At 39.3% G+C, this 16,645-nt stretch overlaps 1 protein-coding gene across 1 annotated transcript; it reads right to left on the bottom strand.

Annotated features, from left to right (window-relative positions):
• Positions 1-5,212: 5,212 nt before the first annotated feature.
• On the bottom strand, positions 5,213-7,619 carry C9H2orf74 (chromosome 9 C2orf74 homolog). Its single transcript, XM_059133779.1, has 5 exons — positions 7,448-7,619; positions 7,162-7,355; positions 6,813-6,935; positions 6,506-6,716; positions 5,213-5,682 (listed from the first exon to the last, which is right to left on the bottom strand). The coding sequence occupies exons 2-5, from the start codon at positions 7,254-7,256 to the stop codon at positions 5,509-5,511; spliced, it is 603 nt and encodes a 200-aa protein (XP_058989762.1). The 5' UTR covers positions 7,257-7,355; positions 7,448-7,619; the 3' UTR covers positions 5,213-5,508.
• Positions 7,620-16,645: the final 9,026 nt, after the last annotated feature.

The following is a 16,645-nucleotide window of genomic DNA, read 5'->3' as shown; positions in this document are numbered from 1 at the left end:
AGATCTGTCCAGAGAGATCTGGCAGGCCAGGAAGGACTGGCATGATATATTCAACATGCTAAACAGGAAAAATATACAGCCAGAAATACTTTATCCTGCAAGGCTTTCATTCTGAAAAGAAGAGACTGTTTATAAGACAAACAAACCTGAAGGAATTCATGAATGCTAAACCAGCCCTGCAAGAAATTTTAAAGATGACCCTTTGAGCATAAAGACAGAACAAAAGTAAAAAAAACCAGAAAGGCACAGAGATAATCTACAGGAATAGCAACTTTACAAGTAACTCAGTGGAACTAAATTCATATCTTTCAATAATTACTCTGAATGTAAGTGGACTAAATGCTCCAATCAAAAGACAGGGTATAAGAATGGATTAAAAAAAAAAACAAGACCCATCAATATGTTGCATACAAGAGACTCATTTTAAACCCCAAACCCCTCCAGAATGAAAGCGAGGGGGTGGAAAACCATTTTTATTAAGCTAATGGACATCAAAAGAAAGCTGGATTAGCCACCCTTATATAAGACAAGCTAGATTTTAAACCAAAGAATGTAACAAGAGATGAAGAAGGACAGTATATCATAATAAGGGGGTCTATCCAACAAGAAATCTAACATTTGTAAATATTTATGCCCTAACATAAATATATTTGAGCAGTCAAATATATAAATCAGTTAATAACAAACTTAAAGAAACTCATTGATAATAATACAATAGTAGGGGACTTTAACATCCCATTCACAGCAATGGACAGATCATCTAAGCAGAAGATCAACAAGGAAATAAGGGCTTTGAATGACACACTGCACCAGATGGACTTAACAGATATATTTAGAGCGTTTCACATCCTAAAGCAGCAGAATACACATTCTTTTCAAGTGCACATAGAACATTCTCCAGAATAGATTACATACTAAGTTACAAATAAGGACTCAAGTGGTACAAAAATATTGTGATCACACCACACATACTTTCAGACCACAATGCTATAAAACTTGAAGTCTACTGTAAGAAAAAATTTGGAAAAACCACAAATATATGCAGGTTAAAAAAATCCTACTAAAGAGGGCGCCTGGGTGGCTCAGTGGGTTAAGCCACTGCCTTCGGCTCAGGTCATGATCTCAGGGTCCTGGGATCGAGTCCTGCATCGGGCTCTCTGCTCAGCAGGGAGCCTGCTTCCTCCTCTCTCTCTCTCTCTGCCTGCCTCTCTGCCTACTTGTGATCTCTCCCTGTCAAATAAATAAAAATAAAAAAAAAATCTTAAAAAAAAATCCTACTAAAGAATAAATTAGTCAACAAGGAAATTAAAGAAGAATTTTAAAACACACATGAAAGCAAATGAAAATAAAAACATGACAGTTCAGGGCGCCTGGGTGGCTCAGTGGGTTAAGCCACTGCCTTCGGCTCGGGTCATGATCTCAGGGTCCTGGGATCGAGTCCTGCATCGGGCTCTCTGCTCAGCAGGGAGCCTGCTTCCCTCTCTCTCTCTCTCTGCCTGCCTCTCCATCTACTTGTGATTTCTCTCTGTCAAATAAATAAGTAAAATCTTTAAAAAAAAAAAATGACAGTTCAAAACCTTTGGGATGCAGCAAGGCAGTCCTAAGAAGAAAATAGAGAGCAATACAGGCCTTCCTCAAGAAGCAAGAAAAGTCTCAAATACACAACCTAACCCTACACTTAAAGGAGCTAGAAAAATAACAGCAAATAAAGCCTAAATACAGCAGGATAAGAGAAATAATAAAGATCAGGCCAGAAATCAATGATACAGAAATAAAAGAAACCCAGAGGATCAAATCAATAAAATTAGGAGCTGGTTCTTTGAAAGAATTAACAAGATTGGTTAACTCATAGCCAGACTTATGAAAAAGAAAAAAGACTCAAATGAAAAAATCATTGGAAGAGGAGACACCACAACCAACACCAAAGAAATATAATTATAGGAGAATATTATGAGCAATTATATGCCAACAAATCAGATAAAAATGGAAATTCCTAGAAGCATATAAACTACCAAAACTGAAACAAGAAGAAATAGAAAATCTGAACACACCAATAACCAGCAAATAAATTGAATCACTAATCAAAAACCTTCCAACAAACAATAGTCCAGGGTCAGATGGCTTCCTAGGGGGATTCTAAGAAAGAAGAATAAATAAACACCTATTCTGAAACTGTTCCAAAAATTAAAATGGAAGGAAAACTTCCGAAATCATTCTATGAAGCCAGTATTTCCTTGATCCCAAAGATCCCACTTAAAGAAGAGAATTACAGACCAATATCCCTAATGAACATGGATGCCAAAATTCTCAACAAGATACTAACCAATAGGATCCAACAGTATATTAAAAGGATTATTCACCATGACCATTTGGGATTTATTCCTGGGCTACAAGGGTGGTTCAACATCCACAAATCAATCAGTGTGACACCATATTGATAAAGGATAAGAACCATATGATCCTATCAATAGATGCAGAAAAACCATTTAACAAAATATTCTTTCTTAAAACACACCACAATGTAGAGATAAAGGGAACATACCTCAGTATCATAAAAGCCATATATGAAAAGGCCATGACAAATATCAGTCTCAATGAGGAAAAACTGAGAGCTTCTTGCCTAAGATCAGGAACAGGACAGGGATGCTCACTTTCACCACTGTTGTTCTACGTAGTACCAGAAGTCTTAGCCTCATCAATCAGACAACAAAAAGAAATAATGGGAATCTGAATAGGCAAAGAAGAAGTCAAACTCTCACTCTTTGCAGATGACATGATACTCTCTGTGGAAAACCCAAAGAATCCACCCCAAAATTGCTAGAACTCATACAGGAAGTCAGCAACATGGCAGGATATAAAATCAGTGCACAGAAATCAGTTGCATTTCTATATACTAACAATGACACAGAAGAAAGAGAAATTAAGGAGTTGATTCTATTTACAACTATATCCAAAACTGTAAGATACCTAGGAATAAACCTAATCAAAGGCAGGAGGTTTATTTGAACAAATTATAGCTGAGAACTTCTCTAATCTGGAGATTTTTTTTTAAATTACTGTAATTTATTGCTGTATCTATGCTGTTCCAGTAGAGCTATAATAAGTAGCCACAAAGTGCCACCTTCTGGTTTAAAACTGTGCAACATCTCCTTTATTTCTTTTTAAATGCCATTTTATGGTGGACGTATAAAGCAACAGCAGCAGTTACAAAATGTTGTCTGAGTAATTCTGAGAGCTCTAAACAAAGATCTGTGTACAGGCTGAATAAAAAGATGTTCGATTCATAGTGCACACTGTTTAAATTTAACAAACATCTTTAGTTGGAATTTTCATGTAAACCTTTAAAGAGATGTGACTCACAGAGACCAAAAGTAAAATAGCTTCTCCTTTCACGATTTAGTGAGGTGGTCTGCATTCTCAAAAACGATTTACAAAATATGAGAAATGTTGCGTGTGAGTACTAGGCATAAAATATTCCATTTTCTTACAGAAGGAGCAGCAGGGGGACAGGGAGCCTAGTGGATGCCCTATCACCACCTTTCCCAAAGAGGTAAAGATCTGTACTCTGAAAACTATAGAAACTCATGAAAGAAAGTGAGGAAGACACAAAGAAATGGCAAAACATTCCATGTTCATGGATTGGAGGAATGAATATTGTTAAAATGTCTATACTGCCTAGAGTAATTTACACATTCACTACAATCCCTATCACAGAAACAGACACATAGATAAATGGAACAGAGTAAAGAACCCCAAAATGGGCCCTCAACTCTACTTCAACAAAGCAGGATAGAATATCCAATGGAAAAAAGACAGTCTCTTCAACAAATGGTGTAGAGAAAATTGGATAGCCACATGAAGAAGAATGAAACTGGACCATTTTCTTATCTCATACAGAAAAATTGACTCAAAATGGATGAAGGACCTCAATGTGATATAGGCATCCATCAAAATCTTAAGGAGAACTCAGGTCTCTTTGATCTTGGCTGCAGCAACTTCTTACAAGACATGTCTCCAACACAAGGGAAACAAAGACAAAAATGAACTACTAGGATTTCATCAAGATAAAAAACTTTCGCACAGCAAAGGAAACCATGGACAAAACCAAACAACAACTGAGAGAATGGGACAAGATATTTGTAAATGTCTTATCAGATAAAGGGCTAGTATCCAAAATCTATAAAGAACTTATCAAAGTCAGCACCCAAAGAATAATCCCAAGAAATGGGCAGAAGACATGAACAGACATTTCTGCAAAGAAGACATACAAATGGCTAACAGAAGCATGACAAAATGCTTAACATCACTAGGCATCAGGGAAATACAAATCAAAACCACAGTGAGATACTCCCTCACACCAGTCAGAATGGCGAAAATTAACTATTCAGGAAGTGGCAGATGTTGGCGAGGATGCAGAGAAAGGGGAACCCTCTTATACTGTTGGTAGGACTGCAAGTGGTACAGCCACTCTGGAAAATAATACAGAGATTCCTCAAAAAGTTGAAAATAGAACAACCCTACAACCCAGCAATTGCACTATTAGGTGTTTACCCCAAGGATATAAATGTAGTGATCCGAAGGGGCATGTGCATCCCAATGTTTATAGCAGCAATATCCACAACAGCCAAACTATGGAAAGAGCCCAAATGTCCATTGACAGATGAATGGATAAAGAAGATGTGGTGTGTGTGTGTACACACACACACACACACACACACATACACACAAACACACTATGGAATACTATACAGCCATCAGAAATGAAATATTGCCATTTGCAATGACATTGATGGAACTAGAGGGTATTATGCTAAGTGAAATAAGTCAGCCAGAGAAAAGCAATTATCATATGATTTCACTCACATGTGGAATTTAAGAAACAAAACAGAGGATGATAGGGAAGGGAGGAAAAATAAAACAGGACAAAATCAGAGAGGCAGACAAACCGTAAGAGACCCTTTTTCATAGGAAACAAACAGAATTGCTGGAGGAGGTTGGGTGGGAGGATGGGATAACCAGGTGATGGACATGATGTAATGAGCGCAGGGCATTATACGCAACTAATGAATCCCTGACCTCTATCTCTGAAACTAATAAAACATTATATGTTAACTAATTGAATTTAAAATTTTAAAACCATAAATTAAAAGAAACAGGTGTTTTCTCCAAAGTTCCCCTTAAATATGATTTACCTAACAGACATCTGCGCAAACACAAATAACTTTATTCACATGTTAGAACAGTGTTTGAGTAGACAGTGTTTTAAGGACACTTAATACAAACAATTTCTTGAACTCAGATTTGAATTTTAAAAACATTATATTCAAGCTCTGGGTATTTTACTTACAGAACTTTGCATATAGCCCACTTATTTCTGCACAAAGGTAAAATACTATTTGTATGTGCTTAATTCCCCGTATTTTTGCTGTTTCAACATGATCTTGTACCCCCAGTTATTTCACTGGTAGTCTAAGCTTACATTTCTTTCACTCTCAGCCTTTTTTGAGCTCATTTCCTTTCTTTATGTTCTCGAGTATAGCTTCGAGGTGTTGGGTATTCCTTCCCAAGGTCCACAACAATTACCTCCCTAGAAAATGTCACTCCTTTTAAAGGTCTTTTGGGGTTTTCAACACCTGAGGGAGTTGTACTGAGAGGTATGGGTGGTTTTGGCAAATCTTCGTCCTGCAAGAGAATGGAACAAACAGTACAAAAGATCAATTTATGAAGGAAAGAAGTCCTGCTTTAAAAAATGTTATATTTTTAACTTAGTTTATATTTTAAATTAAATACAGAAGCATTGTTTGTGAGGAGAATATGTGCTATGGTGAGTGCTATGAATAAAAATTTAAGAAAATAAAAATAAATAAAAGCATAAAAAAACATTGCTAGTTGAGAAACAGAAGTATTTCTAAATAATACAGGAAAGCAGTGATAATCCATCATGATCTAATTTTCATATCTCTGTGGTTAGAAGAGTCCCCTAAGCCATCGCCATGCCTTTGGGCATGGGCCTTGTGTTGAGGGAAGATGTGAACTGTTCCTATCAGAGAGTCCTGACAGGGAGCTCAAGAAAGCTCAAGAAAGCCTGTTTGTGTGCTGTTGAACAGCACACAAACAGAACAGGGGCACGGGCTCTGGTCCAGAGCTTGGCTGAGGTGGAGGAATAACCTTGAACAAGTCATCTCGTTTTCTCATTTGTAACATGAGAGGGCTGGATCTCTAGATGATCTCCAAGGATTCAGCCAGCTCTGAGATCCTAGGATTCTGAGAAAAGCAAAATGAAGGGGAATTATTAAGAGTACCACAAATATAAGTGTGAGGAATGAGTAAGTGTCTGGATCTGGTGTACATGACTGGTTTAATAACATGGATTGATGAACTAAGAATGGTTTAGATGACTACAGATATTGTGCTCCTTCCAGGTACAGACTTAAGTTTCAGGCAAGATCATCTCACTGTACCTAGCCAAATAATTTACCACCTTTTCAATCAAACAGATTCTGACCTTGTCCTTGGGGGGAGATAAGGCCATCACCTCTTCACCATTTCCTTCAGCATTCTTAGGCTCTTCTTTCTCCTCTGTTTTGTCCTCCTCTTTCTCGACTACGTTCTCTTTGTTTTCTAAGGGTGTGACCACCTCTTCTTTACTCCGTCTCTGGACAAGAATGCCAGGCCTCGTGGGTCCGTTCAAGTCCATGATTTGTGTTAGGACAGGCCTGAGTAATTAGCAGGATTTTTAAAATTTATGCATGTTAGTCACCATTATCATACCCCAAAATGGCTTTCTATGACATTCTATGGTACAGACTTACTTTTCTGGGTCTCCTGAATTGTCTGTCTCTGCAGTAGCTGCATTAGTAGCTAAACAATCTTCACCTCCATTAGCATTTGTACAAGGACTTTTTTCTGTATCTTCATCGTTCTTGGTTTGGAAACTGAAAATGAACAAGCAAAAAATTCAGAAAGAGAAGAATGGTCTTGATTTACTTGGCATGGAATTTCATTTTTAAACAGGAAATTAGAATTTCTAAAATTCTGAAATGGAAAAAGTAAATAGCTATAGCATTATTTGTTCTATTTTAAGTTGATTTATATTATTTCTAGATATATTTGTTAGTGTGACTTGAAATCTGATCCCAATTTATCAGCATGGATTTATACCATTTATATAAAAAAACCACCAATAAAAGGAGGATGCAAATGAAGCAAATTAGAAGGAGGATGAAGAAAGTGATTGCTGTGGTTTCAAAGCTCATAGGGTTAGCTAGAAGACTCGTCCACTCTCACAATCACAGATGGCACATATATTCTTTTCCAGCTTAGTTTGAATGTAGTTCTCTTGTTCTTTAAGTTTTCTAGAAACAGAAGAATAAAAGGCTATTTTCACTGTTGTTCTTTTATCAGCTTCATAAAAGATGCTGTGTTTGTTTCGATGAAGTTGACTCACACTGGCTAATTTCTCTCCATAAATGTGGTGGGGGCTGAGGTGGTTAGAGGGGAGACTGAGCTGGGACACGAGTGATCACTCAGCTCACCTCCCCTCACCCCAAAAACTATCAGAATCCAGAGGAGAGGAATTGGAGCAGCTGGACCCAAACCCAGTTCCCCATTCTTCTCTCTTCAGTGACATCATAGAATCATGGAATGGTTTGGTTAGAGGGACCATAGTGTCAGCACAACCCTGCTGGAGGAGGAGAACTAAGAAACTCTCCTCTGGGCTGCCATCTCACTGTCCTCTCCTCTCAGAGGGTTGGCGTGGAGGCCATGTGGCACCATCCTGGCACTCTTTGGACAAGGATTTTCTTCCTGTTCTCCAAACACCAGCTTTCCTTTCTTATCCCAAGCATTTCCTTACTGCTTCTTTCAAAGACAATGAACAATGAGTCCCACTTCCTTCTCATAAAATCTTTCTCTGTAATAATCAACTTACCTGCTAACGGATGCTCTCTAAATTAAATAGCCTATATCCTTCTAATACCACATCACTGGACCCTCTTCCTGGACAAATAAGCAAACTGGCAGTTCTAGAAGCCATGGCTGAAGAAGCAGGAACAGAGCAAGATGATCATGGTCAAAACGACCCCACCCCCAACCTAATTTCAGGTGAGTGAGTGATGCATATGACAAGAAGAGGGAGGGAAGAGCTAGGATTTTCTGAGAAGCAAAGAAAGGTACAAAAGAATATGACAGCTGCTTTCAATCACATCTAAAAAATTGGAAAAAGAGTTCTAGGTGTCTCTGGGCTGTAGTAACACTGGCTCTCCTTCAAAAGGGCAAGGACTGTGGCTTTTTTCATCTTTGGATACTCCACCAACTCAGGATCTGCAAATCCCATAAATGTTGAATGGATGGTGTGTGTAGCAGGTGTGGTGTGTATGTGTGTGGCATGTGTGATAACACACCTGGAGCTTGCTGGAGGGCTCAGGCCATGCCTGATTTTTTAGAACATGTGAACATCTGAGCCACTCCTAGCAGAGTGAGATTTCACAGATGCCTCCTTCAGCAAGGCGCCCAGATGAAGACTCAGAGTCCATCTCACACTCCTTACTCTACACTGCTGCCAGACTGAGATTTTAAGAGTCCAAATCTTCCCAACATCTCATGTACACATAAAGGATTTTTCTGGGAGATGGGAATGTTTTAGATCTACTGTTGGTTATACAGGTCTAGACATATGTAAAAGCCCATTAAAATGTGTCCTTAAGATGAGTGTCCCTTGTGTCATCTACTATGTGGATATTATACTGAAAAGAAAGGGAAAAGGAGCCCCATCCCCACCCTGAATTTAAATATCTGCCAGGAGTAGTGCTGGACTGGAGGGCACTGCTTATTTGGTCCTATCTCCAAGGCTATTTATCAGATATAGTTTGAGACCAGAGAGATTTAGCAATAAGGAAGGACTGACAAGACTATCATAAGGGCTTTCCTTTACTGAATGTGACTTGGGAATCAATAACTTAAAATTTTAATTCCTTAAATTCTTCAAAGAATTTCTTGAATTCCTAAAGAAAATTTCTTAAATATCTTAAATTCTTAAATCAATATCTTAAAAAAAAATATATATATATATATATATATATATATATATATATAGTGTGTGTGTGTGTGTGTGTGTGTGTATGTGTTTATTTATTTATTTATTTATTTCGAAAAAGTGGAAGGCTATCCAACTTTGGTCCTTAAGTCACATTTTAAGTGCCCTAGACTGTAAGTCTGTGATGCCATGATATTCAAAGACAGGTTCCAGAGCCTAACAAAGTATACTTGGCATGCAGGTGTGTGTTCAAAAATTATACATGGTGGGAAATTACAACCAATTCTATAGAAATTAAAAATATCCTAAGTACTATGAACAGTAGTATGCTGACAAATTTAGATGAAATGGAAATTCAGATGAAATGGAAAAATTTCTAGAAACACAAAACCTATCAAGACAGAATTATGGGGGCGCCTGGGTGGCTCAGTGGGTTGAGCCGCTGCCTTCGGCTCGGGTCATGATCTCGGAGTCCTGGGATCGAGTCCCACATCGGGCTCTCTGCTGAGAGCCTGCTTCCCTCTCTCTCTCTCTCTGCCTGCCTCTCCATCTACTTGTGATTTCTCTCTGTCAAATAAATAAATAAAATCTTTAAAAAAAAAAAAGACAGAATTATGAAGATACAGGAAATCTGACTAGAATTATAAGGAGGAGATAAAATCAATAATGAAAACCTCCAAACAAAAGAAAGTCCAAAAACTTCCAAACAAAAAGACCAGATGGTTTCACTGAGGAATTTATTGAACGTTTACAGAAGAACTAACCACTCTTCTTCAAACTCTTCCAAACAACTGAAGAAAAGGGAATACTTCATAACTCATTTTATGAGGTCAGCATTACGCCGATACCAAAGCCAAAGACACTAATGAAAAAGAAACCTAAAAGACTGATCTCCCTTATGAATACTGAGCAAAAATCCTCAACAAAGTACTAGCAAACTGAATTTAGCAGCATATTAAAAGGATTATATACCATAACAAAGTGGAATTTATTCCACAAATCCAAGGATGGCTCAACATACAAAAATCAGTGTAATATGCCAGCCACATTAACAGAATGAAGAGAAAAATACATGATCATCTCAACTGATTCAGGAAAGGCATTTGACATAATATCCTTTTCATGATGAAAAACACCAAATAACCTAGGAATAGAAGGAAACTACCCCAACATAATAAAGGCCATATATAGAAACCCCACAGCTTACATCATACTCAGTTGTGAGAAAGTATTTGCAAATCACATATCTGATAATGGATTAATATCCAGAATAAATAAAGAACTCTTACAATTCAACAACAACAAAAAATAACCCAATTAAAAAATGGGGAATGTGCAGACATTTTTCCAAAGAAGATATGCAAATAGATAATAAGCACATAAAAAGATGCTCATCATCACTAACCATTAAGGAGCAAATCAAAACTACAATGAGGTAACCACTTCATACCCATTAATAAAGCCATTATTTTCTTATTTATTTATTTATATATTGTTTAGAGTTAAAAGGTTTCACATTTATTAATGAACCAACCTACTGGTACAAAGGCATAGTAACAGAAAAATCATTTCCCTGATAAAACATGTCTATTGGTCCCGTAGGAAGGATGTTTACAGAGTGACAGGATAGAACATATGATCTGCACGTAGCATGTGGTGCCAACTAGGTGTGTCATCTCATGATGTGTGACACCTTCTAGACCCAACTGGGTTCTCCTCCAGTATCTCCTCTTGGAGTTGTACCTAATTTTATCACCAGTTTTCACCTGAGTCCACTGGGGAATGGGACAATTCTGTTTGTTTCTTGGCTAAGAATCACTTGATTCTGAAAGTCTTGTGAGAAGACATGGTGAGAAACGATCAGCCACACATAGCAGGATGTAGCAAAAAAGCATGCCATTATATAGGGGGGAAAAAAAGAAAAAAAAAAAAAAGAAAAGTGTTAGAATGTGGAGAAATTGGAATCCTTGTGTATCGTTGGTGAGAATGTAAAATGGTGCAGCCAGTCTGGAAAAGAGTATGGAGGTTCCTCAGAAAACTGAAAACAGAGCTTCCCTATGACCCAGCAATTGCACTAGTGGGTATTTACCCCAAAGATGCAAATGTGGTGATTTGAAGGGGCACCAGCAACCCAATGCTTATAGCAGCAAAAAACTATGGAAAGAGCCCAGATGCCCATCAGCAAATGAATGGATAAAGAAGATATGTTGTACACACATGTACACACATTAGAATATTACATAGTCATCAAAAATGAAATCTTGGCATTTGCAATGATGTGGATGGAACTAGAGGGTGTTATGCTAAGTGAAATAAGTCAATCAGACAGACGATTATCATATAATTTCACTGATATGTGGAATTTAAGAAACAAGGCAGAGACTCATAGGGGAAGAGGAGAGGAAAAAATGAAACAAGATGAAACCAAAGCAGGAGACAAATTAGAAGAGACTCTTTAACCCACTGGGCCATCCAGGCGCCCATTAGAGACTCTTAATCTTAGGAAACAAACTGAGGATTCCTGGAGGGGAGAAGGATAGGGGGATGACGTAACTGGGTAATGGACATTGGGGAGGTTATGTGTTGTAATGAGCACTGGGTTATTATATAAGACTGATAAATCATAGACCTGCACCCCTGAAACAAATAAATATTATATGCCAATGGACTGAATTTAAATTTAAAATATTTTTAAAAATTAAATATTGAGTTCCATATGATCTACTAATTTCAGTTCTGGGTATATACATAAGAGAAGTGAAGCAGGAACTGGAACAATGTTTGTACACCCATGTTCACAGTAGCACTATTCATGAGAGCCAAAAGGTAGAAACAACCCAAGTTGGGATATATTATTTAGCTTTAAAAAGGAATGAAATTCTGATACATGTTACACACAGATGAACCTGGAAGGCATGATGCTAAGCGAAGGAAACATATTGATGATTCCCTTCTAGCAAGTATCTGCAATAGTCGAACTCAGAGACACAGATAGTAGAGTCATGATTACCAGGTGCTAGGGGGAGGGGGAAAATGGTGAGTTATTGTTTAATGGGTACAGTTTCAGTTTGGGAAGATGGAAAATTCTGGAGATGGATGCTGGTGATGGCTGCACCACAATGGAAACGCACTTAAGTCACTGGATGGCACAGTTAAAAAGGGTGAAAACGGTTAATTTTGTATCGTATATATTTTATCATAATTAAAACAATTACCTGTGGAAAGGGAACCCTTCTGTAGAGGCCCGGTGTGTGGCAGGCACTGGAAAACGAATACCACCAGTACATAGAAGTCTTGTTTCTCTCCATCCTCTTGCAGTTTGTTTCCCCACGGTGAATGCCCCAGCCTGCCCCACCCTCTCCCTCCCCCCACCTCCCCACTCCTGGACACCTCTTTGAGGCCATCACCAGCCACTAGGCTTCCTTCCTTCTTGCTTTCCCTAAGCTGTCATTTCAGCCCAGTGACACACCATGTCACCTCCCTGCATCCCAATCCCATGCCCTGCCCAGCTTCAGCCGCAGGCCAGCGGGCAACTGGTGGGGCCTCCCACATTCTCTGTCATCTCCCACCTCTCGACCCATTTATTCCTTGACCTCAGGCTCCCAGAACCCTAAACATTATCCCTCTTGCTATCAAAACCTGCTTTCTAACCCTTCAAACCAAGAATGCCTGACAGAAACTTGAAGTTTTTCCACTCTCAAGGATATTTGTATTTTTTTTTTTTAAGATTTTATTTATTTGACAGACAGAGATTACAAGTAGGCAGAGAGGCAGGCAGAGAGGCAGGAGGAAGCAGGCTCCCCCGATGTGGGGCTCGATCCCAGGACCCTGGGATCATGACCTGAGCTGAAGGCAGAGGCTTAACCCACTGAGCCACCCAGGTGCCCCGGATGTTTGTATCTTAACGAGAGCTAAAAGCAAAAGCAAGACAGGGTGCAATTGAAGGCATCAGCCAGCAGATGGGGAGTTCCCTTTGGAACGAGGAGGACTTTCCTAGTACCCCTCACATCTGCCACATGGAAGTTAGATAGCAACTCCTCCCAAGACGAGCAGTTCTGCCCTGTCCCCTACTCCTGCTCTCAGGCCCCTTTGGGGTAGTAGCCAAAGGGTGGGCACTCCTGGTGGCAGGGGCTACCGCAACTGTGGTCCAGATGGGCACAGGGTACAAGTGAATCCCCAAACACCTCCCTATAGCCTCGATCCATGCAATCTGGTGATGATTCCTGAATTGTAGGATCAAGACAAGGACATTCAGAGGACTCACATGTCACAGCTGCCTGTGAGAACCAGGGCAGCACACAGGACCCAAACCTGGACAGTCAGAACAGTCCACAGTTCCCAGGAGTCAACATATGATCTAATCAGCTCAGTCAGTAAGTTAAGTATCTTAACTCAAAGTTAAGATACTTGCAGAAACTACCAGCAAAGAAAAGAGCTGGGTTGAGAGAGAGAGAGAGAGAGAGAGAGACAAATTACAAATGACTCTCCTCAATCGAACTGTGCTTGAAATCTTGATTTTTTTCACTGTAGACTTGAAGCAGTAAGTTGTATGAACTGATGCCTTTCCTTTCTGGCATAAGTTGGTTTGAGTGAGGTTTATGTCTCCTGCAATCCACGACTGCTGACCAACACACTCTGTAACCAACATCATACCGCCTCCCTTTCTGAGCCCTTGATTTCTAAAATGAGATTCCTCAATTCTTCACATAAGAGACATTGCTCCTGTCCACCAAGTCCTGATCTTGTTGGACATTAAATAGGCTCCCTCTAGCCACCAATGACAAGTAAAATGAAATGAAGGTGTTTTCTCCTTTCACCATATGAGTGTAGCTGCTTTCCCTACCGTAGCTGGTAGAGTGGCACGGAGGTCTTATTTTAGATTTTAGAAGGCCATGGGGAAAATACTGGCACTTGTCAGTGTGAAGCTGTGGTATTGCACAGAGCTCCTGGATTGAAATAGTTTTTCTTCCATAACAATGGCTAAGACCTGTCAATTTTTACTAGAGGAAGGAAGGGAAAAAATGATATTAAACACCAAGATAAATAGCTACTATTTTAGTACATATAATTTCCACTAAGAGAAGACTATTCTTCTGAAAAGCCTTCATTATTTATGATCTACAGTTAGCCTTTTCATGCAGAAGCTATTTAAAACCTCACAAAGTTAGGGCGCCAGGGTGGCTCAGTCAGCTAATTTTACAACTCCTGGTTTTGGTTCAGGTCATGATCTTAGGGTTGTGAGATGGAGCCTGGTGTCTGCACTCAGCAGGGAGTCTGCTTGGGACTCTCTCTCCCTCTCCCTCTGCCCCTCCTCCCACTCTGTCTCTCAAATAAGTAAATCTTTTTTAAAAAAATAAAACCTCACAAAGTCACTGCAGCTTGATAAGGCTTTTGGGCAATCCATTCATCACCCAGTTGTTTCTCCTATAACAAGTAACACTGAGCTATACAACAAGAAACACGGCCCTTGGCAGGGGTGATGCTACCAGGAGAGTACTTCTCTCACAAAGGAAATGGGCACCAAACCCCAAATGCTACAGTTCAGCAGAGGAGTCTCAAATTTACTACAAAAGATTTAGCAAAATGTTATGGCTAATATATATTCACCTAGAGTTGAAACATCTTTGAGTAAGTGTCAGAAGCACTGTACTATTAATATTACATTATAACCACCCCAAATGGAGTAAATACATTCTTGGCTTCAACTACTATAGCTGTAACACCTGGGAACACCCATCCTGGGGCACATGCACTCTGCTATTAGCTTCATGAGGCTGAAAGACTCCAAGTTGAGGGGTCAATCACCCCTGAATCATCATTCCAGTGGTCCCATTCAATCTTCTTGCTTGTGAAGGGCATACCTGGACCGCAGGCAGAGGAGAACGTTTTGGACATGTATTTGAGCATCTCCTGCCTTATCGATACCATGCTATGTTTTGTTAGTAGGATTAAATTCCAAGGACTATGTGGGCACGTGGGTGGCTCAGTCACTTGAGTGTCTGGGATCAAGCCCCACGGTGGGGTCTCTGCTCAGAGGGGAACCTGCTTCTCCTTTTCCCTCTGCCTGTTACTCCCCCTACGTGTGCTCTTTGTCAAATAAATAAAATCTTTTTAAAAAATTCCAAGGACTATGAAAAGCAGATTAGTCTCTGATTCCATACCTCTCTGAGATGTCCAGGCAATGTGTTAAAGCTGACCTGGTCCATCTATTCCTGGGAGACTTTGACCTTATGATTCCAACCCAAGGAAGAGATGAGAGGTCATTCCAGCCTACTTCAGAGAAGCAGTGTTCCCCAGGGTTGTACAGATGAAGCCTTTTGCACATTACAAGGTTTATGTCCTTTATTTAAGGACAAATACCTATTCACAGATCACACTTTGATTAGCGCTGTTTGGACAACTCTATTTTTTTTTTCTAAGATTTTATTAATTTATTTAAGAGAGAGAGCATGCACACAAGGAGAGGGAGCAGCAAAGGGAGAGGGAAAGCAGACTCCCCGCTGAGCAAGGAGCCCAGGCGGGGCTTGAGCCCAGGACCCAGGGATCATGACCTAAGGCGAAGGCAGACGCTTAACCAGTTGAGCCACCCAGGTGTTCCTTGATTTGTTTTAAATAATATGTGTTTTCTTTGCAGAAAATCTGGAAAATTAAAAAAGAAGGAAAGTAAAATCTTACATAATTCTAGCATCTAGAAATGAAAACTGTTGAAATAAACTGATATTTTATATATACTGATGGTTGTACTACCCTCTCAATATAATTTTAGAACATTTTTATCACTGCCCAAGGGAACCCCTTACCCATTAGTAGTACCCTCTCCCCAGTCCCTGGCAACCACTTATCTATTGTTTTTTAAGATTTTATTTTTAAATGATCTCCACACCCAATACAGGGCTTGAATTTACAACTCTGAGCTTAAGAGCTGCATGCTCTACGGACTGAGCCAGGCAGACACCCCTAATCTATTTTCTGTTTCTATTGATTTGCTTACTCTCAACATTTCATATAAATGGAATCATACAATCTTTTTATCTGATTTCTTCCAACTTAGCATAATTTTGCCTCATCCATGTTGTAGCAGGTTTCATTATTTCATTCATGTGAAGAAACGTATATATTGCTATAACTTTTTAATAAAATAGAATCGTGGGGTGCCTGAGTGACTCAGTTAAGCAACCAATTCTTGGTTTTGGCTCACGTCATAATCTCAGGGTCTCAGGGTTAGAGGTGGGGGTCTCCATGCTCAGCGGGGAGTCTGCTTGAGATTCCCTCCCTCCCTCTACTGTTGTCCACCCCTCCACCCCCATTCACTCTTTCTCAAAACAAATAAATCTTTAAAAAAAAGAAAAAATTAAATCACTATACTTTATTAAACTTACCATTTTTATTATAAACATTTTCCCCAGTGTCTTTCAGTAATCATCAAAAGATGATTTATTTTTTTAAAACACTGGATGTGGTGGATTTTTTTTTCTAAGATTTTATTCATTTATTTGAAAGAAAGAGTGACTGAAAGACAGAGAAAGGATGAGAGGGGGAGGAGCAAAGGGAGAAGCAGGCTCCTTGCTTAGCAAGAAGCCCAGTGTGGGACTCTATACCAGGACCCTGAGA

The sequence above is a fragment of the Mustela lutreola genome, chromosome 9 (genome assembly GCF_030435805.1).
Source record: "Mustela lutreola isolate mMusLut2 chromosome 9, mMusLut2.pri, whole genome shotgun sequence".
Classification (NCBI taxonomy): Eukaryota; Metazoa; Chordata; class Mammalia; order Carnivora; family Mustelidae; genus Mustela; species Mustela lutreola.
Note: the sequence above shows the minus strand (reverse complement) of the source record. Positions and strands in the feature narration are given on the sequence as shown.